This window comes from Citrus sinensis, chromosome 3 (genome assembly GCF_022201045.2).
Source record: "Citrus sinensis cultivar Valencia sweet orange chromosome 3, DVS_A1.0, whole genome shotgun sequence".
NCBI lineage: Eukaryota > Viridiplantae > Streptophyta > Magnoliopsida > Sapindales > Rutaceae > Citrus > Citrus sinensis.
This window is the reverse complement of record NC_068558.1, coordinates 51,502,621-51,524,021: the sequence shown is the minus strand read 5'-3', so window position 1 is coordinate 51,524,021 and position 21,401 is coordinate 51,502,621. Positions and strand designations below refer to the sequence as shown.

The window sequence follows — 21,401 nt, the reverse complement described above, 5'->3', positions numbered from 1 at the left end:
TTAATGGTTTAATTAGCAACGAGTACGTAATACTTCCCTCGTTCCGAAGCGCCATATTAGACTGAAAGCGCCAAAGCGGGCTCGAAATAATGCGTTAAAAAAGAGGGGAAAAAAATTAAATAAATAAAGGCGGTAACCGTTGCTCCAAATACGGAAGCGAATGGTGAAATCTCTTACGACATTTTCTTCATATTCGAATTAGTGCGTTCTTTTCCCACACATTTCATTTGATCCCTCACTACTCAAATCAATCTCTCTCTCTCTCTCTCTCTCTCTCTCTATATATATGGTTTTTACAATCAGATGGCCGACGGAGGACAACAATCGCGGTACGTGAAATTAACGAGAGATCAAGCGCCCGTTGATGAAGATATCACACCCGGCGACCTCAATCAGCCCATTCAAGTTCCTCAGGTACATACACTATTTCTTTTATTGTCTAGCCGGCCGCTGTCTTTTCTCTTTTTGATTTCTTGCATGTTGGTTTATCAAATGTCCTCTGTAAATACAAGAATTTCGCTGTATTATTTCCTAAATGTGAGATTGTATAATTAGATCCTATTTGTGTTAAGTTAGATTGTTGTGGCTGATTTTGCAGTTGGTTGTACATAGATGCTGCGAATGTGGGCAACCGCTACCGGAAAGCTACGAGCCTCCATCCGATGAAGATTGGACTACTGGAATCTGTGGATGTTTTTCAGATCTCGAGAGTTGTAAGAGTCTCATTTCATTTGCCCCGCCCAGCCCAGTTGTTGTGACTGATATTCAATTAATTTTGATGATATTTTCTCGTAGTTAGGATGATGTAGGTGGACATGGCAGTTGACTATTGATTGTACATGTTGAATATAACTGTTGCAGGTGCGACAGGATTCTTGTGCCCATGCGTGTTGTTTGGCCGTAATGTTGAGACACTGAGAGACGATATCCCTTGGGCCAATGCGTGTGTTTGTCATGGCATGTGTATTGAAGGTGGATTGGCACTTGCAGCAGCCACTGTGCTGTTCCATGGAATTGATCCCAAGACTTCATTTCTCATATGCGAGGGCCTGTTCTTTGCTTGGTGGATGTGTGGCATCTACACCGGCCTGTTACGGCAATCATTACAGAAAAAGTACCATCTCAAGGTGCTTTTTTATTTTTCATGTTCGCTGATACTTCGGGTTCAATCATTAAATAAGAATAATTTCATATAGAAACTGGAGTCGGTGCATTATTTGAAAATAGCTACGTTTTTCTGCTGTGAAATTCAGTATTGTACTTTATGTCTTTGTACTGGTAAATTGAAGATTGTCGCTCTAGGTGGGGGGAGTAAATCAAAATTTACCTTTATTTGCCTCATCTATATATCCATGTCTTCTCTGTTGTTTGCTGACTCACTACTGTGTTACTTCTTCGCAGAACGCACCATGTGATCCATGCCTGGTGCATTGTTGCTTGCACTGGTGTGCTCTGTGTCAAGAGCACAGGGAGATGAAGAACCATCTATCGGAGAATGCTTCTACAGCAATGACCATTGTTAATCCTCCACCAGTTCAAGAGATGAATCCCGGTGAGAATAAGGAATCTGCTCCATCAGAATCAGCTTCTGGAAACGACGAAAGCCCCAGTTTGGGAATACAGACTCTGTAGGATTTTATGATTGCAACTCTCTGGGAATCCAAATTGTTACGACTTATGCGGGGATCATCTAATAGCTGCTAGGCAGTGAGGTTTTATATTTCATCAAAACTTGCTTTTTACGCAAGCAGCAAGATGATGAGATTTAAACATCAATTAATTAAGCCACTGCTTAGCTCAGCCCATTTCAGCGATCTGTACTTGACATATGATTACTTCCAAGGTTTTCTAACTATGTAATTGATATTTCACCACTCATACCATTGGTTGTTTGGTGGTAACATGGGGAATGAGCTGTAAGTTTTCAGAGACTCAAAATTTGAATATCTTGTTTTCATTTGTGTAGATTTTCAACTATATTATATAATTCTGATGATTTAGATCTTCAAATAGACCCTGTGAAATGTGTGGGCTGTTAATTTAAGCACTCACAAATACAACTTAATACGTACAATACGTATTAATTTAAAACATTAATACGTATTGGCATCAAACATAGATGACTGGAGAACGGCTGAAAAACCGGCACGACCCGGTGCATTTTCAACGAACCGGTTTTTTTCCGGTCCGTAAACAAACCGCCCATCACCAGCAAGCAACTGCCCGCCGCAAGATCCAAACTCGCAACCATTTCTTAACCGTTACTCTTTCGTGCACATTTAACAGTACAACAGATCCTCGAACCCCAAACCCTTAAAAAATCTCAGGGTTTAGGGTTTTAGATTAAAAAAGCGATGGCTAGATTCCCACGATCTCCAGCACCACGTCTCCTCTACACTCTCTTCTCCTCTTCGAGAACGACACCGACCAAATCCTCACCCCAATCTCCGTCTGCAGCCCTCCTCCAAGGAAACTTCCACCTCCAATCGCGGCAGTTCTCGGCGGGAGGAAACCTCGCACGTGCGAAGGATGATAAGGAGCCATGGTGGAAGGAATCAATGGAGCGGCTCCGAAATATCGGAATCTCGGCACATATCGATTCCGGAAAAACTACACTAACCGAGCGAATTCTGTTTTACACTGGACGGATTCACGAGATTCACGAGGTTCGAGGGCGAGACGGCGTCGGCGCCAAAATGGATTCTATGGATTTGGAGCGTGAGAAAGGTATCACAATTCAGTCAGCCGCCACTAGCTGTGCTTGGAAGGATTACCAGGTATCTTTCATTTTATTCGCACGAATGAAATTTTTGAAAAAAAAAAAAAAGAGTGCCGTTCATTAATTATATGGATGTTATGTTGCAGATTAATATAATTGACACTCCTGGACACGTAGACTTCACAGTTGAAGTAGAAAGGGCTTTGCGAGTTCTTGATGGCGCAATTCTTGTGCTTTGTAGTGTTGGTGGCGTGCAAAGTCAATCAATTACCGTTGACCGGCAAATGAGGAGATACGAGGTGCCAAGACTGGCTTTCATTAACAAACTTGATAGAATGGGAGCTGATCCATGGAAAGTTTTGGATCAGGTACATTTTGAAATTGCTACAACTCATTACAGGAATTTTGAAAATTTTGAAAGCAAGCAAATAAGCATTATGTACAATCTGGATTAAACATTAACTGATGTTTGTAGGCAAGGTCTAAGCTGCGGCACCACTGTGCTGCTGTGCAAGTTCCAATGGGATTGGAAGATCAGTTTCAGGGTCTTGTGGACCTTGTGCAGTTAACAGCTTATTATTTTCATGGTTCCAATGGGTCTGTTTCTAACAATGTGCAATTTACTTTCTTACTTTTCTTGTGAGTTTAAATTGTCCTCTATATATATGTAGCTCCTTGTATGCTTATTATTGTGTTGCCTTTTTGCAGTGAAAAAATTGTCACTGGAGAAGTTCCGGCTGATATGGAGACCTTTGTTGCTGAAAAGAGGCGTGAACTAATTGAGTTGGTTTCTGAAGTTGATGATAAACTTGGTGATATGTTTCTCAGTGACGAGCCTATATCATCTGGTGATCTCGAGGTGTGTTGGAAATATCTTGCTTTCAAAAAAAGATAAGGTTATGGAAGAAGGATTCACTGAGAATCTTGTCTTCTATTACAGACCCTTTAATTCAATTTTCTATTTAATTTTCCTACTTGGGAGTATAAAATGCTAAAATGGCCTTCTAGAGATTTTAATCCCAGTTTGTCCATGTTCATAGTTCAATTGTAGGTGGAGCTACATTTCACTTTTCTTTCTTCTTGAAAAAAAATTCATTTGTGCTGATGAAATTGAGATATTTGCATTTCCTTTTGGGTAGGAAGCAATTCGCAGAGCCACGGTAGCACGGAAATTTATCCCAGTATTTATGGGCAGTGCATTCAAGAACAAGGTATGCTTCTTTTCTTTTTTGCCTCTTGTTTTTTTTTGGGGGGGGGGGGGGGGGAGGGGGGGGGGTTTGGTGTTGCATTTGGATTGCTTCTGGATGATATGTACAACTACTTGAATATGTGATTGTCGACTCCTGTGGTTAGTGTACTTCTTTTTCTGCCTTTCATGTATGACAGGGGGTGCAGCCACTTCTGGATGGTGTACTTAGTTATTTGCCTTGCCCAACTGAAGTTAGTAACTATGCTCTAGACCAAAAAAATAATGAAGAGAAGGTAATTTATTTTAGTGACACCTGTTTTTTGAGTTTCACTTTTTCCAAATGAATTGACTAGGGATTATTTTTTCTCTTTATCTTGTAGGTTATTTTATCTGGAAATCCAGATGGACCCCTAGTTGCATTGGCTTTTAAGTTGGAGGAAGGACGCTTTGGTCAGTTGACATATCTAAGGTATGCCTAAGAAGTGGTACATTTGTTTTTAGTACCTTTGTAAGTAGCCTTCATCAATTAACTGTAGCTGTGCAGTATGTGTATGAGAAACCAGTACTAACAGCAATTTTTTGTTGATGGATAAAGAATATACGAGGGTGTGATTCGGAAGGGTGATTTCATAATTAATGTAAACACAGGCAAGAAGATTAAGGTGCGTTCATAATAAATTCCTTTCTTATTTCATTTTTTCGAGTGGCAAGATCTACTGCTTAAATCACACAATTAATGTTCATCTAATGTTTTTTATGATCCATCTTTGGCAATTGTCCATTGCAAAATTTGAAGCAGTATGTTATTGTCCACATATATCAACTGTTTCGCTGTACCATAAGGAGACTTAACACATGAAATTCAATATTAAGTTGCTTAACCACATGAAATTAAATATTAAGTCACGTTAGAAAATTTATCGATAAATTGGTTGTTCTCCCATTTGCCAATTGTATGACATGTCCAGTGCTCTGATATTAGTCTGATACAGGTTCCTCGTTTGGTGCGGATGCATTCTAATGAGATGGAGGTTTGGCATTCATCTTAATAGTAATGGAATAATTACTTTCTAAACTTTATATAACTCTGAGTTGGTTTATTTTATTTATTTTCAATTTGTTTATTTATTTTCATTCACAGGATATACAGGAAGCCCATGCTGGCCAAATAGTTGCTGTCTTTGGTGTAGATTGTGCATCAGGTAACACTCCTCCCTTTTACATAAACAAGCTTAAGCATAATATTTGCCTTTTCTCTGTTGATTTCTTAATTGTGTGAGGCCACACCGGGTGTATAAGTTATTGATTCTGAAAATGAACTTTTCTTAAGATCTTCTAGGAAAGGTTTGAAATTCCATACTCAGCATAAGACTTAGTTTTTGAATTACCAGAACTGGGTTAAGGTTTTATGTTGCAATCTCTAAGTAGTTGGAATGAGGCGTTCTAACAAATGCTTCTCCCCTATGTTGCACATCCTTTAACATGCGTTTTCTTTTGTCATCAGGAGATACATTTACTGACGGGTCTGTTAAATACACCATGACTTCGATGCATGTTCCTGAACCAGTAATGTCACTAGCTGTTCAACCAGTTTCAAAAGATTCGGGGGGACAAGTAAGTAGCTTCTGTTTATGTTGATTTCTTTGTCTTCATTATCAAATGAATACTAATATTTTGTTTTTTAATCTTTGATAGTTCTCAAAAGCATTGAATCGTTTCCAAAAAGAGGATCCTACCTTTCGTGTTGGCTTGGATGCCGAAAGTGGACAGGTCTGATTTGTAAACTTAGTATCTCATTTCTCCAAGTTTCATTCATAACCATGATGTTTAATTCTTTTTTGTTGCAGACAATTATTTCTGGAATGGGAGAGCTGCACTTGGACATATATGTTGAACGCATCAGGAGAGAATATAAGGTTCTTTGTCCATTTTTATTTAAATTAAATTTAAGGGTTTTGGATACCTCCTTGGTAATTTAAAAAAGTTTTCCTTGCTGATGTGTAATTTTTCTTCCAACAGGTTGACGCAACTGTTGGGAAGCCTCGTGTAAACTTCAGGGAGGCTGTTACAAAACGTGCTGAATTTGACTATTTGCATAAAAAACAATCTGGTGGACAAGGTCAATATGGGCGGGTTATTGGGTAAGAGTAGAAGATGTACCTTAATCCTATATGGAAATTGGAGACTTCACAGAAAGTTATTGTGGAGCATCTCCATTGTTAAAATCTATTATTGGGGCACAGTTTTGGCTGGATCTGTTCTGTCACCACCCTCCCTTTAATCTCTCCTAGTACATGGAAACATCTGGATGTTTCTTTAGTGATGTGTTTGTGATTGTATGTTAGTGATGTAGGCTTTTGATGTTATTTTGTGGTGTATTTAGGTAGTGTTAAGAAATATTTGAGTCAGCAATGTTACAGGAGTACCATCAAGAAACCTTGTACTGTTTGATATGGGTTTCATTTAGCAGTTCTATACTAATTACATTTTGTGACCTCTTCTGATGATACTCTCTCTTTGTTTCCTATGTTGGTAGGTATATCGAGCCTCTTCCACTGGGGTCACCAGCTAAGTTTGAATTTGAAAATTTACTTGTCGGACAAGCTATACCATCGAATTTTATCCCAGCAATTGAAAAGGGTTTTAAAGAAGCTGCCAATTCGTGAGTATTCATCATTTTTTGGGTACTTCCATTAGTTGGTGATTGAATATGCTCTGATATTATATATGGATTTACTATTTAGGTTTGCAATAAGTCCATGATGTGATATTGATTTTTTTTTCCTATATATATATGTGGTGCATGTTTTGAGTTGGTCTATTTTGCACTTGTATGTACAGGGGTTCCTTAATTGGACATCCCGTGGAATATCTTCGTGTCGTCTTAACTGATGGTGCATCTCATGCCGTGGATTCTAGTGAACTTGCATTTAAAATGGCTGCAATATATGCTTTTAGACAGGTCCTCATCCACTGTGTTATTAGCTGAAACTCACTGTAAAGATTATGTGCTTTATATTTTCTGCCCTTGGGCATCATTTTCCCTTTTCATGATATTTGTTACCCATTTATCTTGTAAATGAAGCAGTGCTACGCTGCTGCAAAGCCTGTGATTTTAGAACCTGTTATGCTGGTTGAGTTGAAAGTGCCCACAGAATTTCAGGGTAGCGTTGCTGGGGATATCAACAAGTGAGTTGTATTTCTTTCTTTGTGAGAATCATTAGGCTATCCTTACCAAACATTGTGTCTGAATTCTCTGTGCATTGCATAATGTAGGAGGAAAGGTATGATTGTTGGAAATGATCAAGAGGGAGATGACTCTGTAATTACTGCGCATGTAAGCCTGTTTGCTGTTTCCTCTTTTATTTTCTTTCCTTTTTTTGTTTCTTTTTTCATAAAGCTATTTGGTAAAGCTAAACACTGTGGAAGTAGTTTCTGGAATTTGTCAGCTAAATTATACAAGCAGCAGGCACATCTAACTTTTATAGCTATTCTGGTTTATTAGGATATTATGCAATGCTTGTAAGATTGATTATTATTTTATTGGTCTCTTCAGGTCCCTTTGAACAATATGTTTGGATATTCAACAGCACTTCGTTCAATGACACAAGTAATGTGAATTTTTTTTTGCGAATGCTTTGTTGCTCAGTCTTGTTATAATGACTGATCTACATCTTTTTAAATTGTTTGCATACAGGGGAAAGGTGAATTCACAATGGAATATAAAGAACATGCGCCAGTTTCTCAGGACGTTCAGTTGCAATTGGTAAAAACTCACAATGCTGGCAAGGGAGCCGAATAGTTGGCGCTTAGCAACGTCCAATGCCCCTATATTTTTTGTGACCAATGAGTATGCAGTCAATTGTTATATAATTTACTTGAACAGACAAAATTTAGATTTTTTGAGAGGAGACAAACTTAAGATTGATCCTTCTAGTGGTCAAAAAAACTATTGGAAAAGGCAATAATTGTTTTTTAGGGGGACACGTGTGTGTGCGTATAAGAGAGTATGTCCTGTATATTTTTACATTGTATGGTAGGTATCACCGGCACAGCAAGTTTTTAGTTGCATGAAGTTATGGTGTTACATTTAAGACTTGACAAGAAACTTGAGAATGACAGAAGAGAGAACACTAGAAACGTGCAATGAAAAACTCGGTACAATGCATTAGTCTCGACTCTGTTTGGTCACGAATAGACCTCTAAGCAGAAAAAGCATACGTAGAGGCCAGTGTAGCCAACCGAAATGTTTTGGCCCAGCCGCTGAGACTCCAGTCCCAATCACGTTTATTTCGAGTCACGAAACCTTTATAATTCCCTTTGGCGCCATTGGAAAAGATTGATCATCTTATAAATTCTTAGCTGTTCATCGTCCAAACACACCTATCTTTCAATAATTTAGCTGCCAATTCATTAGCAGCATCCAACCACTTTCAGCTTTTGAAAGCATTTAGCCAACCAAAAGAAACAATGATGTGCTAAGAAAACATTAGTTAAATGCTTCTCGCAGTTTTGTGGGCAGCTCTAGATCCAGCTCTGATTCACTAAGTGGGGAAAAGTAACGATCCACCATGTCTTCTGACACTTGTTCCAAACTTGGTGGACTCCACTGCATAATATAGAACCATGAAAACACATATTACACCATTAGTAATACACTTATGAAATATTAGTGTATCATGATTCATCAGTCGGCATATTATTAATATGACATGTATCACAATCTTTAAAAAATTTAACTGTCTAGATTCATCTTGGCAGAAGGCACAACCCCTCCCCCTTAGGTAAGCTAAGGTGAAATGGTACCTTTGGTGCAATGTCCCTGTCCACCATTCGTGCCCGAACCCCCTGGCAATGAATCACAGAAACAGTATTGTGAAAGAGATCACACATGCTTGTTCAAAATCTGGAAATTTGATACCTCATAAAAATCCCCTGATATTAGCCTAGATACTCCCTGTAGTGACATTCGGTACTCGCGAACCAAGCACTCATCAAAAGTTTGAAATCTACCTTCTCTTATCTGAACCACCAAATAACAATTTGTAAGGTTACAGCGGAAAGGCTTTTTCAAGTCATTCAATACAGGGTGGCAGGGAGAGAAAAGACAAGTGACAAGAGTGCGGAAGACTCACTGATCTCAGTGAAACCTTCAAGCTTAATGGCGAGGCCTCTTTCAGCAATCTTAGAGTGGAACCACACCATGGATCATTTATTAAAGATGCCTCACTTTCCTGAGAACATTTGTCATGTTACATTAGTAGGCATAACTTGGTGCAACATCATCCTAATATGAGGGGAAAACAGCTCATCTCAATATGAAGAACTCATTCTATGGGTCTAACCTAAGAAGAAATAGACCAGAGGTGAAAAGAATGTATACCAAGGAATCAATAATTTCTTCAACTGTGTCAAGACCGAAGCATTTATCAACTATGTCAATCCTGACCAAATGATACAACAAAGAAGCAGAATTAGATACATGATAAAAATTAGATATTCCAATGTGCTTGCAGTGAAAGGATTTATAGATATACTGTGAGAGGGAAAAGAAAAAAAAAAAAAAACCTGTGAATTACACTATTCTTGTCAGGATAGACAAGGTCGGAATATTTTTCTAAACAAGCTTCAATGACAGAAGGGTCATCAGTGACCAATTTCCCAAGTTCTTCTTCAATTAATGGAAGTTTCTGTAGGAAAAATGTAAATTGACATACTGTTAACATGACAGAAAGGTAAGTAAATTGAAAGAAACAAAAGGGTCAAATAGAACTAACTTCACTGACTGAATAGTGGGTAGCTAGCCCACAAGCCATCATTTCTGCTCCATTGAGTTTTGCTCCTGTTAGAGCCAAGAACTCACCTGCAAGCAAGAATACAACTCATAGAAAAAATGTAAAAGGAAGAGAGAGGGAGAGGGGAAAAGACATTTAAGGTACTTCATACAAGGACATCATGGATGTGTAATCACAAATTGTCACTATCCTTAACTTATAGAACTAAATCACATATATAACAAACTCTAGTGATATCTTTAAATCAAACCAAACATGAACAACTTTTTTCAATGAATTAATTTCCAGTAATAAATGACATGAAGTCTTAAACATACCTAAGTGACCAGGAAGATGTGAGAGGTAGAAGGATGCACCAGCATCAGGGTGAAAACCAATTAGAGTTTCTGGGGTGGCAAAAACCTACACATGAAGATAATAGTGAACTGACATTGCCGAGGATGAAACTAAACTCAAATAGCAGATCAAAGGTAAACATTAAGATCATGTGTATCCTTTTACATACAGTTTTACCACAGGCAACCCGAAATGTCCCTGGTATGGAGACTCCAGCCCCACCGCCCATGGTAACACCATTCAGAATAGCTACCTACATGGAGATTATTGATTACACCATTCAAGATTTTAATACACACCATAGATTACATAAGTGGACATAAATTATCGAAGTAAATCTAAAAGCATCAAGTGAAATTTATGTAAAAGAAAATTAATGTTAAGAGCTCAAGTGGAAACAGAAATCATACAAGTAATTGAAAGAGGGAGCCAAATGTAAACACATGGCCAAACAGAATCATGACATTAATAGTTTAAAAATAATAAATACTCACATGTGGCTTCAAATGTGTGCCAAGCAGGTAGATGAAGCTATAAAGAGTCCTGAAAAAGTCCTTGCACTCTTCAAGCTTCCCTGCAAAGACAAACCACCAGACTCATGTATCAACCCCAGCAAACATACTTAAAATATATACCAAAGCAAGTCTAGTATAAACATATAAACATTTTGCAGAATGACACCAGGAAAACAACTGAAACTATTAAAAAAAAAATTAACCATCAGACGTGCAGACTTTGTAACAGGATAAGGCGGTGCTTACCTTGATTCATAAAATGGTAGAGAGAAACAATATCACCGCCGGCACAAAACGCCCTACCACTGCCCTTCAGAAATTCAAAAGAAATTTGTAATTCATTTCGTGGCAATTAATCAATCAAATTATCACCGAAGAATTACCTTCATACTCACAAAACCAATATTAGGATCATTTTCCCAAGCTTTAAATAGTTTATTCAACTTAGCCCCCTGAATATACAACAGATAATGGTTTATATATATATATATATATATATAAAAGTTGAAGAAAATAAAATTTTCTATGAACCAAATAAAGAACAGAAATTCAGAAAAATATGAGAAAATAATCCACAAATGATGCAACCAAAGCACAGAGAATTAAAAGGATACCATATTAGTGTTGAGAGCGTTGAGAGCAGAAGGTCTATTGAGAATTGCCATACGAGAATTAGCTTTGCCTTCAACTAAAACCTGCAAGCCATAAAGACGCGGACAAAAAAAAAAAGAAAAAGAAAATGAATTTTTACATATATATATGTATATGTACGTAAATGTATAAGCTAACTAACTTGATTGCAGAGATCGTCAGTAACAGAAGAGGAGGTCCGGTGTTGACTGAGAGCTCGCAAGTCGTTAAAATATCGACTTATGTTTGAAATCTTCAGCCTTTGCATTCTCTCCTCCTCCTCGTCTTCCTGATCCTCCAAATTAATTATTTTGCCAACTGTGTGTGTGTGTGCGGCCTTCATCTCTGTTCTCTCTCTCTTATTTTTTACACTTTTTCGAACCGGGTTCCGCCCGACGGTTCTTCTTCTTCCGGTTTGAATTGTTTCCAATAAAATTTAAGATTTAATTTCTTTTCTTTTATATATTTACACACGCGCACACACTATTCCATATGTGATTTATGAACGAACTTAATAAAAAAAAAAGCTATTTGATAATCTTAACGAAGACTTAAAATTTATAAGTAAAATAAAAAATTATTTATCAGTATTTTTGGCCTATATTAATTAACGTTATTAAAAATTTTGGTGACGAGAACTCGTGTCTTCGTTCTCGCTAGACTTGCGCATCCTTTCCAACAAAATTATTCTTCAATTACAACTATCCTTCTTAATTAAAATAATTTTCAGCCTCAACATTTTTGGCGATTAATTTATCCATATCAGAGGAGTTTCTTTTCAATTATTTTTTTGAACCAAAAAAAAAAAAAAATCTCAAAAAGTTAGAAGCAAGATAACAAAAAAAAATTCGAATTATCATACGGCACACAAACCATCGCAAGATCAAAACAATTTATTAGGGACCTAAAACGACAAAATAAGCGGGCCGTGAGTTACGCGAATAACAAAGAAATTGATGAATACGTAGCGTATCGATTGTTTTTCGGTTTAAGGGAAATAAAATATAAAATGACAAAAAATGGAGAAGAGACAAATGGCAGCAGCACGATCAGTCCGTGATGAGTGACGAGCGAGCATGGCGATCATATGAAAACAAACTAAGCAAACTTGCTTCCATATTTCGCTTTGAGGCTGAGGCTGACACATTTTCTCTATATTTGTAGCCGTAGACAAGGAGTAGTCTCATTCTTAAATCTCAATCTCCTCCTCCTCCTCCTCCTCCTCCTCCTCATCATCATCATAATCCAAAAGCCGGCCTTATCTTCATCCTCGATTGTCGCCAATTCTTCGATCCTGTTTCCTTTTCTCTCAATCTCTTTTCCCCTTCTCTCTCCGTCTTATTTATTTATATATATCACAACCACCCTTATTCTTCTATTATTTATCGACATAAAAATATTTTCGATCTCTCAAACAATTCTTCGCTAGAATGGCCAAAAACCCTCTTAGAGTTCTTGTCACTGGCGCTGCTGGTACGCTTTTTAAACACTCACTTGTGTCAATAATCTCACACATGTATTTTATTTATTTCGGCCTCTCAGGTTTTCTTGTAGTGAAAGGATAGCTCGCCATCCATGCATGCATGCTTTTCTTTGGAGTGAGGAGATGTTTATATATTTTTTGTAATTTCTTGTGGACTTCATTTTGGTATCAGGTTCGCTTCATGTTGAGGTGTTTGTTTATATTCTTAGGTTGAAATGTTATTATATATAACTGTCTTTGCACGTACATGTAAAAAGATAGGACTTTGCTTTCTTGATTTTGGTACAGGAATTAGTTGTTTCTGTAAAGTCTCAAATTATTTTGTGAAATGGAATATTTTTACATCGTACTGTTTCAGAAAATTCTGGTTGTTTTGTTCTGTGTTGCGTTGTTTTGGAAGATCATTAGACACATGTGGAGTTTCCTAGATATACCCAAGGAGCCCTGTAGAGTCTTGGTTACTGGTGCTACAGGCAAGCTAGCTCTGAAGAAAATGGATTTGTAGATTTTATTATTTTCTTTTTAATCTTTCATTTCCTGTTTGAATATGCACCATTGGCTATCAATGTGGGCTGGATTCTAGAATTGATGCCAGATTTCGTTTTTGATATATTTGTCAGAATTTTAAGTCAAATTCTAACAACTGGAAAAATTGATTTGATCAACAGGGCAAATCGGTTATGCTCTCGTACCGATGATTGCTCGTGGGATCATGCTTGGCCCAGATCAACCTGTAATCCTACACATGCTTGATATTGAACCAGCAGCCGAGGCCTTGAATGGGGTGAAAATGGAATTGATAGATGCTGCCTTCCCTCTTCTTAAAGGTTAATTTGTCTCCAATGCACACATATTATATATATATAGCTAGATTAAAAAAAAAAAAAAAAGATTAGTTTGCTGGTTTCTTAGATCTATGATGCTTCTTGTTGATTTGTGGTTCAAATAGGTGTTGTTGCTACTACGGATGTTGTTGAAGCTTGTAAAGATGTCAATATTGCTGTCATGGTTGGTGGATTCCCAAGGAAGGAAGGTATGGAAAGGAAGGATGTCATGTCTAAAAATGTTTCAATTTACAAGGCTCAAGCCTCTGCCTTGGAGAAGCATGCTGCTCCAAATTGCAAGGTGAATATAATTAAAATCCTTTGGAAACAAAATTTTATTCCCCATTAAAGTAATTACGTGGAGCATAGACAGGAAAAATCTGCAATGTAGTTGCACTTGCTCTGATGCTTTTAGGATGATACATTATTTTGATATTTGGAGATCATTCTCGATAATTTGTTATGTTAACATTTCTTATATAACGTAGGTGTTAGTGGTGGCCAACCCAGCGAACACCAATGCACTCATTTTGAAAGAATTTGCACCTTCAATCCCAGCGAAGAACATTACATGTCTGACACGGCTTGATCATAACAGAGCGATGGGCCAAATCTCTGAAAGGCTCAAGGTTCACGTTAGCGACGTGAAGAATGTCATCATATGGGGAAATCATTCTTCCACTCAGTATCCTGACGTCAATCACGCAACCGTAACCACCAGCAAGGGAGAGAAGCCTGTCAGGGAAGCTGTTGCCGATGATAATTGGTGGCTAAAGATTTCCAGCCTCTTCCTTTAATATTTTTCTTTTTATGCATTGAAATGATTTTCACATCTTTGTCTGCTATACTGTCTGTCTACCTAGCTATATCTAACCCAATTAAGTTCTTTTCTAATCAATATGTAATCTTTACGGTTGGTATTACAGGTTGAATACCGAGTTCATCACCACCGTGCAGCAGCGAGGTGCGGCCATCATCAAAGCGAGGAAGCTATCAAGTGCACTTTCTGCTGCAAGTTCTGCTTGTGATCATATTCGTGACTGGGTTCTTGGGACTCCCAAGGTAGAAGGAACATCATCAGCATCTAAATTCTCAAGCAGCTAGCATTTAGTTCTTCCACTGAATATTTGTTTCCTTTCTCTCAGGGAACGTGGGTGTCCATGGGAGTGTATTCTGATGGATCTTATGGTATCCCAGAAGGCCTCATCTACTCTTTTCCGGTAACCTGTGAGAAAGGAGAATGGTCCATTGTGAAGGGTAAGCACTAGTTTTGTGTTCGTTGATCAAATTGCCATGTATAGTATAGAATCTCCCGCAGTCGTAGGAATATAAAGGTATGTTTATTGTGATTAACATGTAAGCACTTAACGGAGGAGATTTCGTAGCTATTAAAGATTATATGACAGACCATAGTTCAGGATTCATGACAAATAATAGATCTGTGAATGTGTTTCAAGTGATCGTGACAAGATGAGGATTCTAAATTACACGATATCACATTAATTCACTCTTATTTTTTAACTAGATTACTAATTCCTGCACAATTGTTTTGAGATGGCAGGGCTCAAGGTAGATGAGTTTTCAAGGGCAAAAATGGATGCAACAGCCGAAGAGCTTGCTGAGGAGAAAACTTTGGCCTATTCCTGCCTCAATTGACTGTGAACATTATGCTGTAATTGAATTGACCCCGAAACTGCTCTTCCTTGAAGGATTATATTGACTTTAAATAAATCTATTGAAAATAAAATTAAAATAAACAGGGAGTCTCTTTCCGTTGTAATTGTAGTTAATTTGACAATAAGCATCACTTTGCATTGCGGTGTTTGGCTTGCAAATGAAGTTACGAATGATCGACAAAAACAAATTAGCTTTGAGTGTAGCTTTGAGTGTTGTGATAGTTGTCACCATTTCGATTTTTGAACACTTTCGGTTCGTTGTTTTCTTATGAAATATGAATGGGAAGGTAACTGCAAAATCACTCGGGGAAACTCAGTCGATATATGATTAACAGCGCTGCTATTTACTCCAAAGTTAACCCCGAATTTACGCCCCGAATGTAAAACGCACCGTTTTGATTAAACTGAAAACGGTGCATTTAACACTTTCCCTTTTCTTGCTTTTCTCTGTTACATACACACGTTTCTCCTTTCATTTTCTTGCTTTTTTGACGAACCACACAAATCTCATTTTTTTTTCTTTCTTTTGACGAACTGAAATCTCCTTTCCTTTTCTCTATTACACAATGCCCCAAATTGAAAACGGTCTTTCTAATCCTCAAATCGTCCCAAATTGAACAGCTGCAGTCTATTATTCTTCTCCTTAATCATGTATGTAACTCATACATACAAATACAATGAAATCAATCCATCAAAATTGTTCCATGCACAGGAACACAGAGTAAAAAATTCAAGGAATAATAATATCCCCAAATCCCATCATCAATCCCTAACCAATTTGTACAAATCTATCAAAGAATATGGCTAATGAAAAAAAAAATTGTTACAAATAACTGAAAAACCCAATCAATGAAGAAGAAGGTGGAAACAAGACTGAAGATTGATTATGATCTTTGATTCTATTACTAGGCGGAAACAATAGAGAAGGAAACAGCATTTAAATGGAAGGAAAAAGCAATTAAACGGAAACAAATTTGTTGGTTTAAACGAAAACAATATAAAAGGAAAAAAATAAATGAAACACGTGCTGCACAGTTGGAGGCAATTAAATGGAAAAAACAAACTAAACACACGTGTTGGCAATTAAAAAAAAAAACAAATGAAACACACGTACTACGCAGCGTTTTGACAAATTTAGGGTCACGTTCGGGGTAAATAGCTTTTTCCTATGGTTAATAAGGCCGGCAGATCCAATACTATTCGGTCTTTTAATCCTTTTAGCTCACAGAAATCCGTTCGGTTTTTATCAAAAACAGGAGTTCAGAACCGAGTCTGTAGACTGTAAACCGAAAACATTGGGCAATTTTGTAAATATAAAATTGTGAGAGGGTACATAACATAAATTCATAAAAGAGTTCATAAGAAGAGTATTATTTATTTTTGGATTTATTTTATGCATCATTCCTAATCTAACTAGAACTAACCCAGAAAGACAAGATTGTAAGTTTGTAGAATTGTAGTCGCCAATTCATTCACTCACCTCGCGGCCGGCCACTGCTTCGCCCCTTCGCCGTGCCTCTGCTTCGTCGCGCCGCCGCCTGCTTCGCCGCACCGCCTAAGCTCCGTTTTGTCTATATTAGGCTGTGAGGTGAGTGGAAGCTAGATAAATTTGTTTATAATAATTTTATTTGTGATTATTATACGTTAAAGTGAGATGAAAGTGAAGTGAGGGATTGCTTATTGGAGAGAGCTTTGGTTTGTTTGGCCTCATCGGGGTCTATTTTAAACTTATTTTGTGAATCATTCTCCACTGCATGAACAATACAAGCTGAAGATTTGTTAACATAATGGCTTGTTCTGAAGAAATGAGAGAGATTGCAAAGAAAGCTTTTGAACGTTCCAATTATTTTGATACAAGAAGGTCCTGGAACTGTTGTTATATTTCATTAGTAAAACAAAACTGATTTAGGGGTAGGCCGTATTTCCAGCTATCGAGAAAAAAAAGTTGTTATTTGAGAAAAATTCAATTTTTGTGTTTTTGTAGTTGAATTAAAGCAAAACACAGGAGATACTGGAATTATTAGATAACCTCGCACCATTTGAAATCTTGAATTGTGTGGCTTATTGGTTCATTCCCAATGTTAGAATGTTTTATGATTGTGGTGGTGCAGTGAGATGTGAGAAATATAAAAATTACCATAGTTCTTAGATGAAACTGTTTTAAAATTTCTCTTCCTGTTGAAAACCCTAGTCGCATAATTTATTATATGCCTTTTTCTGTACTCGCTAACTTTTTTATGCTGATTGGCTTTTGGTGCAATCAATTTGAATAAAGTCATGATTTGTTATGCATATAATATGTAGATGAAGATAAGTCAGCTTCTACAGTTTCTCAATACCCTGTAGCATTAGAGTTTCTGCTACAGGTTTTATTGATTACAAATATGTTTTGAATGGTATATTCAGGATTGAAAAATGGAGGAGACAATGAAACAATTCCAGCAAAACCTTATTGAGATTGAAAATGAAGCTGAGCATCTTCTCTTCGCTCGACATCAGGTGATTCAACCCAAACAGTTTGTGTTTCTTAACGTCATCATTTTCACACGTTTGTTTGAATTTGTGTTCTATTTGGTTGTTGAAGAATGTATATCACATTCTCAATATTCTTTGACAACTGAAGTTAATGCATTTGGCTTCTTTTGAAAGCGACAAGAATAAGTTGAAATTAGAAGCCACAAGAAACTGTAAGATTTTTTGAATCTAGAAATAAAGTGCCACAGAAGGCTCATATTTTGATGTTCAGGCTAAGAGAAACAATAAGTTATGTATATTTGAGCGCAGTACAAGCATTTGATCTATTCAGGTTTCAGGTTTTCTTGGTAATTGTAAAAGCATACAGCATAAAATACAATATTGGTTTTCTTTTCCTTGGTTTCCTTAAGCCATTGATGGATATTATTGATCTTTGGTGATGGAAATGCAGTTGGTTGAAAGTGACATAGTGAGGAATGGGAATAGGGAAGCACTTACTGCACTGAGGAAAAGGGCTCGGACAACAAAAACTAGTGTAATCTCTCCTTTTGAGTCAATAATGAAGGATACGGGAGGCCCTGGAACAAGGCCTTTGGTGAAGGAGGTGTGCACAACCTGTGGCAACCATGATTCAAATGAGCACACTTGGATGATGTTTCCTGGAACCGATGTCTTTGCCAAGATCCCATTTCATGCTGCTCATACCATTCTGGAGACAGGTCCCTTCTGCAACCTATACAATTTGATAGAACTATGCTTTTAAAATTGCTTTACAGAAGAAAATATGGCTGAGAAGTGAAAATTACTTGAATTTCATGTGATGATTTAATAACCGTTGAATTCTGGTTTTTCTTGGTTATTTAGGGAATACTTAATTGCCGAATATCAGTCTGCACATGAACCAAGTTTGTGCTATTTAGACATTTATTTGGTTTACGAATAAACAGTGACTGTCTGCATTTTTTCAACTTTCAACGACAGCGTATAAGGTTCTTGATGCTTTGAAATGCTTGTTTATCTAAAAGAATTCGTGTTTGTTTATTGAACTTTCTTCACTTCAGCATATTTCTCGGTAGATAGGATAAGATTTAACTGATGGTTTGTTGAGCATTTTGATTTTGAAGGCTTCCACACATGTCATGACATGGAGGACTTAATTAGAATTTGAGGAATTCATTGGCATGATTAGTAATTATCCTAAATAATGACTGAAACACTTAGAAGCAAATGATCGTGGAGTCGATTAATCTAACTTTCTATGTATTAAGGTCAATCCTATTCAAACATTTATTACCATGATATGATATTCTTTCTTCTCTCCAAAAAATCACCAGGTACTCATTTTGTAATAACTAAGGCACAAAGTTTATTCCTTTGATGACATTGAATTGCCACCAATGACAGTTTATACTCAATTGATCCAAACTAATACGTTTCTTTTTAGGGGACTCTTAAAGGCATTTTCTCAGGGAAATTTTCTCATAGCTGTTGTATCATGTTGGGATATGGGTCATGAAACCCTTGGTTGAGTCCTATTATTTTGTTGTTCTTTTGTTTAGGATGCTAAACTACACATTCTTTCGTGGTGGGTTCCTTGTATCTTATTATTGTTTCATGGCAGATCAAACACGACTAGATTTTGAAGCCAAAAAATTGCAAAGCTACGTAAAGGAGAAATCCTTGTTTATATCAGAGAAAGGTGCCCTTGCTGACAAGATCAGTCCTGGTGTGCTCAGATCTTTAGTAACCTTAACTGATAAATCAAAGTAAGTTATGTTATGGTAATTTTGGCATACCTCTTTTCTAATCAGTCTGCATTAGTTCTGAGATTTAATTATATATTTAAATAATTGACTGAACATAGTCTTCTCCTTTTGAGTGACAGTTGCTAAGGACCTGGTATTGAGGTGAGGTGGCTTAAAGGCCATAGTTTCCATGGAAAAAATGTTGTAGATAGTGTGTGGTAATATGATTTTCAAATAACGATTTTGACAAAAATGGAAAAGATATTATAGGTTTTTCATCGTAAAAGTATAGGATAAAATCAAATTAGCTTCCAAATCACAGTTTCAAGTGTTTACCAAACACTAGTGCTGTAGCTTGGCCAACCACAATAGCAAATAGGGCCTAGATCCATGTTTACCATTTTGGCATTTTATAATTTAAGGAATTTTCCCCCTATATATGCAATTTACGGGGCCCTGATTGCCGAATTTATCTTCATTTATTAATTGAGGATGATGAACGTGCTAAGAACTGTTGTGTGTATATTTTTTCTTTTTAACTACAGGTCTGTTGTGTGCTTTTGCTGTTTTTTCTCATGCTCACTTATTGTTTACGCCTGTCGAAAACTCATAGATGCATTTGTCTTGATGTTCTAAACTGAAGAAAAAAGAAATGAGCTTGCCATGTTTTCGGATTGTAAGATATATGAAATTTTGTTACAGGCAAACTTATTAGTTCTGAATACCTGTTATGCAGAGAATGTCTGTTTTATATAGCTCACGGTTTGGTTTTTTATTCTAGTCTTGGACTATTTGTTCTAGTCCTGGACATTGAAGAAAACTCTCCTTTGTTCCTCTAAACATGCGTGAAAAATTATGAGCACAGTTCAATATATAGTATATGTTTCATAGGATACATGTTTAGAACTGTGGTTTTATGGATTGGGTTTCTTATGCACCTAACTTCACTGTAAATGGATAGTTGGATACTGTGGTTTTTTACAATAGGTTTTGGCTTTTCTCTTTTTCCTCAGCTTCTCATTTATTTTCTTCCTTCCCACTGAAAGAAGTGTCAGAGGAGCTTTTTGTCAGTTTAGGGACCATTTAATTTTGTACTTTAACTGAAAGTAGGGAAGTTTCGCAGGGACTGATCAAACAGTTGTAGATACTGGGTAACATAGTTGTCTTATTGTTTTCATGTGGTCCTAATTCCTTATAATATTCACATGATCTAGATACCCTTTGAAAGCTGTTCTTCTTGTTTGTTTGACATATAAGCCTTTGCCCAAAACTCTCTCTGTCAAAATATCTAATCTTGCTTATGAAGCTTTGAGTTAGAAAAATTAAGTTTAGATGCAAATGGTGAACCACAAGTAAAATTAACTTTCAGTGGCTCTTCCACGACTCTCTGCATTTTCCATGTTGTGCTTTTCCAGATGTTTTACGAAATGGCTTTTTAATCTGGACTTGCTTTATCATACAATGACTTGTGTACTGTTGATCATCCGTAATTCATATCTACAAGAGATGATTGTGCACACCTTCGTATTGCAGATAAGAGGAATCTACTGTACCTGCCTTCCAATGAAGTCGCTGGCTAAAGCAGTGGAGATTTTCTATATTTCAACCGATTACAAGGATTGCAGCTATAATTGCGAGTGAATGGAATGTGCAGCTTGGCTTTCCTGAGATGTCCTGAAACTTCTCAGTGATTTTAAGTTTAGGAATGATTCTTTGTAGAATGTAGTCATTGCTGCGCATTCTTGTGTGATTTAGTGTTAATGGGAGTGGAACTGAAAAAACAAATGCTTAAACTTTACAACTCGATTGATCCATCTTATCTTACAACAGTTATAGCAGAAGCACAAGCGTCACAGACCACTGAGTGGTAAATTTAATGCACCAGTAATGTATGCTTTAGCTTCCAAGTCTGTAAGCACGGCTTGGAATGTTGGGTTTTTGGTGCATTTTTGTAAATACAGATGTTAATTTACTCCTCTGAATGCTTAGTTGCTCTGGTGTCTTTGAATTGATA

The 21,401-nt window shown here is 37.0% G+C and overlaps 5 protein-coding genes across 10 annotated transcripts; 4 read left to right on the top strand and 1 right to left on the bottom strand.

The window, feature by feature from the left end:
• The first annotated feature begins 36 nt into the window (after positions 1–36).
• LOC102614861 (cell number regulator 6) lies at positions 37–1,994 on the top strand. Of its 2 annotated transcripts, XM_052438781.1 has the most exons (5): positions 37–163; positions 304–414; positions 599–713; positions 862–1,127; positions 1,402–1,994. In XM_052438781.1, the coding sequence occupies exons 1-5, from the start codon at positions 161–163 to the stop codon at positions 1,630–1,632; spliced, it is 726 nt and encodes a 241-aa protein (XP_052294741.1). In that variant the 5' UTR covers positions 37–160; the 3' UTR covers positions 1,633–1,994. The 2 variants fall into 2 exon arrangements, with proteins under 2 accessions (XP_052294741.1, XP_006464470.2); XM_006464407.4 differs by having other exon boundaries at positions 49–414.
• Positions 1,995–2,214: 220 nt separating this feature from the next.
• Positions 2,215–7,983, top strand: LOC102615632 (elongation factor G-2, mitochondrial). Of its 2 annotated transcripts, none has more exons than XM_006464410.4 (20): positions 2,215–2,777; positions 2,866–3,087; positions 3,195–3,316; positions 3,428–3,578; positions 3,859–3,930; positions 4,106–4,201; positions 4,289–4,377; positions 4,504–4,570; positions 4,901–4,939; positions 5,050–5,110; positions 5,413–5,522; positions 5,604–5,678; positions 5,756–5,824; positions 5,928–6,049; positions 6,445–6,570; positions 6,750–6,870; positions 6,997–7,097; positions 7,185–7,245; positions 7,465–7,518; positions 7,606–7,983. In XM_006464410.4, exons 1-20 carry the CDS (start codon positions 2,355–2,357, stop codon positions 7,708–7,710), a joined length of 2,286 nt encoding a protein of 761 aa, XP_006464473.2. In that variant the 5' UTR covers positions 2,215–2,354; the 3' UTR covers positions 7,711–7,983. The 2 variants fall into 2 exon arrangements, with proteins under 2 accessions (XP_006464473.2, XP_024952201.2); XM_025096433.2 differs by having other exon boundaries at positions 6,994–7,097.
• Positions 7,903–11,542, bottom strand: LOC102615167 (3-hydroxyisobutyryl-CoA hydrolase-like protein 1, mitochondrial). 2 transcript variants are annotated; one of them, XM_006464408.4, is made up of 14 exons: positions 11,348–11,542; positions 11,169–11,249; positions 10,938–11,006; positions 10,801–10,864; positions 10,534–10,613; positions 10,209–10,292; positions 10,021–10,105; positions 9,686–9,771; positions 9,477–9,598; positions 9,292–9,352; positions 9,044–9,142; positions 8,830–8,931; positions 8,715–8,756; positions 7,903–8,517 (listed from the first exon to the last, which is right to left on the bottom strand). In XM_006464408.4, the coding sequence occupies exons 1-14, from the start codon at positions 11,525–11,527 to the stop codon at positions 8,398–8,400; spliced, it is 1,275 nt and encodes a 424-aa protein (XP_006464471.2). In that variant the 5' UTR covers positions 11,528–11,542; the 3' UTR covers positions 7,903–8,397. The 2 variants fall into 2 exon arrangements, with proteins under 2 accessions (XP_006464471.2, XP_052294740.1); XM_052438780.1 differs by lacking the exon at positions 11,348–11,542 and having other exon boundaries at positions 10,801–10,859.
• A 653-nt stretch (positions 11,543–12,195) lies between these two features.
• LOC102615934 (malate dehydrogenase, cytoplasmic-like) lies at positions 12,196–15,371 on the top strand. Of its 2 annotated transcripts, none has more exons than XM_006464412.4 (7): positions 12,196–12,657; positions 13,336–13,494; positions 13,617–13,792; positions 13,980–14,257; positions 14,418–14,553; positions 14,637–14,748; positions 15,053–15,371. In XM_006464412.4, exons 1-7 carry the CDS (start codon positions 12,615–12,617, stop codon positions 15,145–15,147), a joined length of 999 nt encoding a protein of 332 aa, XP_006464475.2. In that variant the 5' UTR covers positions 12,196–12,614; the 3' UTR covers positions 15,148–15,371. The 2 variants fall into 2 exon arrangements, with proteins under 2 accessions (XP_006464475.2, XP_006464474.2); XM_006464411.4 differs by lacking the exon at positions 12,196–12,657 and adding an exon at positions 12,746–13,140.
• Positions 15,372–16,550: 1,179 nt separating this feature from the next.
• Positions 16,551–21,375, top strand: LOC102616416 (uncharacterized). Of its 2 annotated transcripts, XM_015527677.3 has the most exons (6): positions 16,551–16,755; positions 17,574–17,666; positions 18,094–18,361; positions 19,264–19,408; positions 19,528–19,549; positions 20,921–21,375. In XM_015527677.3, the coding sequence occupies exons 2-5, from the start codon at positions 17,583–17,585 to the stop codon at positions 19,532–19,534; spliced, it is 504 nt and encodes a 167-aa protein (XP_015383163.2). In that variant the 5' UTR covers positions 16,551–16,755; positions 17,574–17,582; the 3' UTR covers positions 19,535–19,549; positions 20,921–21,375. The 2 variants fall into 2 exon arrangements, with proteins under 2 accessions (XP_015383163.2, XP_006464476.2); XM_006464413.4 differs by lacking the exon at positions 19,528–19,549 and having other exon boundaries at positions 16,553–16,755.
• The last annotated feature ends 26 nt before the right edge of the window (positions 21,376–21,401 follow it).

Excerpts from the sequence above, each read along its gene's own strand:
- LOC102615632 (XM_025096433.2), top strand. The coding sequence starts at position 2,355 with ATGGCTAGATTCCCACGATCTCCAGCACCACGTCTCCTCTACACTCTC. Across the intron at positions 5,111-5,412 it reads TGGTGTAGATTGTGCATCAG|GAGATACATTTACTGACGGG; the intron begins GTAACACTCCTC and ends TTTTGTCATCAG. Across the intron at positions 6,571-6,749 it reads TTTAAAGAAGCTGCCAATTC|GGGTTCCTTAATTGGACATC; the intron begins GTGAGTATTCAT and ends TTGTATGTACAG.
- LOC102615934 (XM_006464411.4), top strand. The coding sequence starts at position 12,996 with ATGGAATATTTTTACATCGTACTGTTTCAGAAAATTCTGGTTGTTTTG. Across the intron at positions 13,793-13,979 it reads ATGCTGCTCCAAATTGCAAG|GTGTTAGTGGTGGCCAACCC; the intron begins GTGAATATAATT and ends TATATAACGTAG. Across the intron at positions 14,554-14,636 it reads GGGTTCTTGGGACTCCCAAG|GGAACGTGGGTGTCCATGGG; the intron begins GTAGAAGGAACA and ends CCTTTCTCTCAG.
- LOC102616416 (XM_015527677.3), top strand. The coding sequence starts at position 17,583 with ATGGAGGAGACAATGAAACAATTCCAGCAAAACCTTATTGAGATTGAA. Across the intron at positions 17,667-18,093 it reads TTCTCTTCGCTCGACATCAG|TTGGTTGAAAGTGACATAGT; the intron begins GTGATTCAACCC and ends ATGGAAATGCAG. Across the intron at positions 18,362-19,263 it reads TCATACCATTCTGGAGACAG|ATCAAACACGACTAGATTTT; the intron begins GTCCCTTCTGCA and ends GTTTCATGGCAG.
- LOC102615167 (XM_006464408.4), bottom strand. The coding sequence starts at position 11,527 with ATGAAGGCCGCACACACACACACAGTTGGCAAAATAATTAATTTGGAG. Across the intron at positions 10,865-10,937 it reads TTGGTTTTGTGAGTATGAAG|GGCAGTGGTAGGGCGTTTTG; the intron begins GTAATTCTTCGG and ends GAATTTCTGAAG. Across the intron at positions 9,599-9,685 it reads CCCACTATTCAGTCAGTGAA|AAACTTCCATTAATTGAAGA; the intron begins GTTAGTTCTATT and ends TTTTTCCTACAG.
- LOC102614861 (XM_052438781.1), top strand. Across the intron at positions 714-861 it reads TTTTTCAGATCTCGAGAGTT|GTGCGACAGGATTCTTGTGC; the intron begins GTAAGAGTCTCA and ends TAACTGTTGCAG. Across the intron at positions 1,128-1,401 it reads AGAAAAAGTACCATCTCAAG|AACGCACCATGTGATCCATG; the intron begins GTGCTTTTTTAT and ends ACTTCTTCGCAG.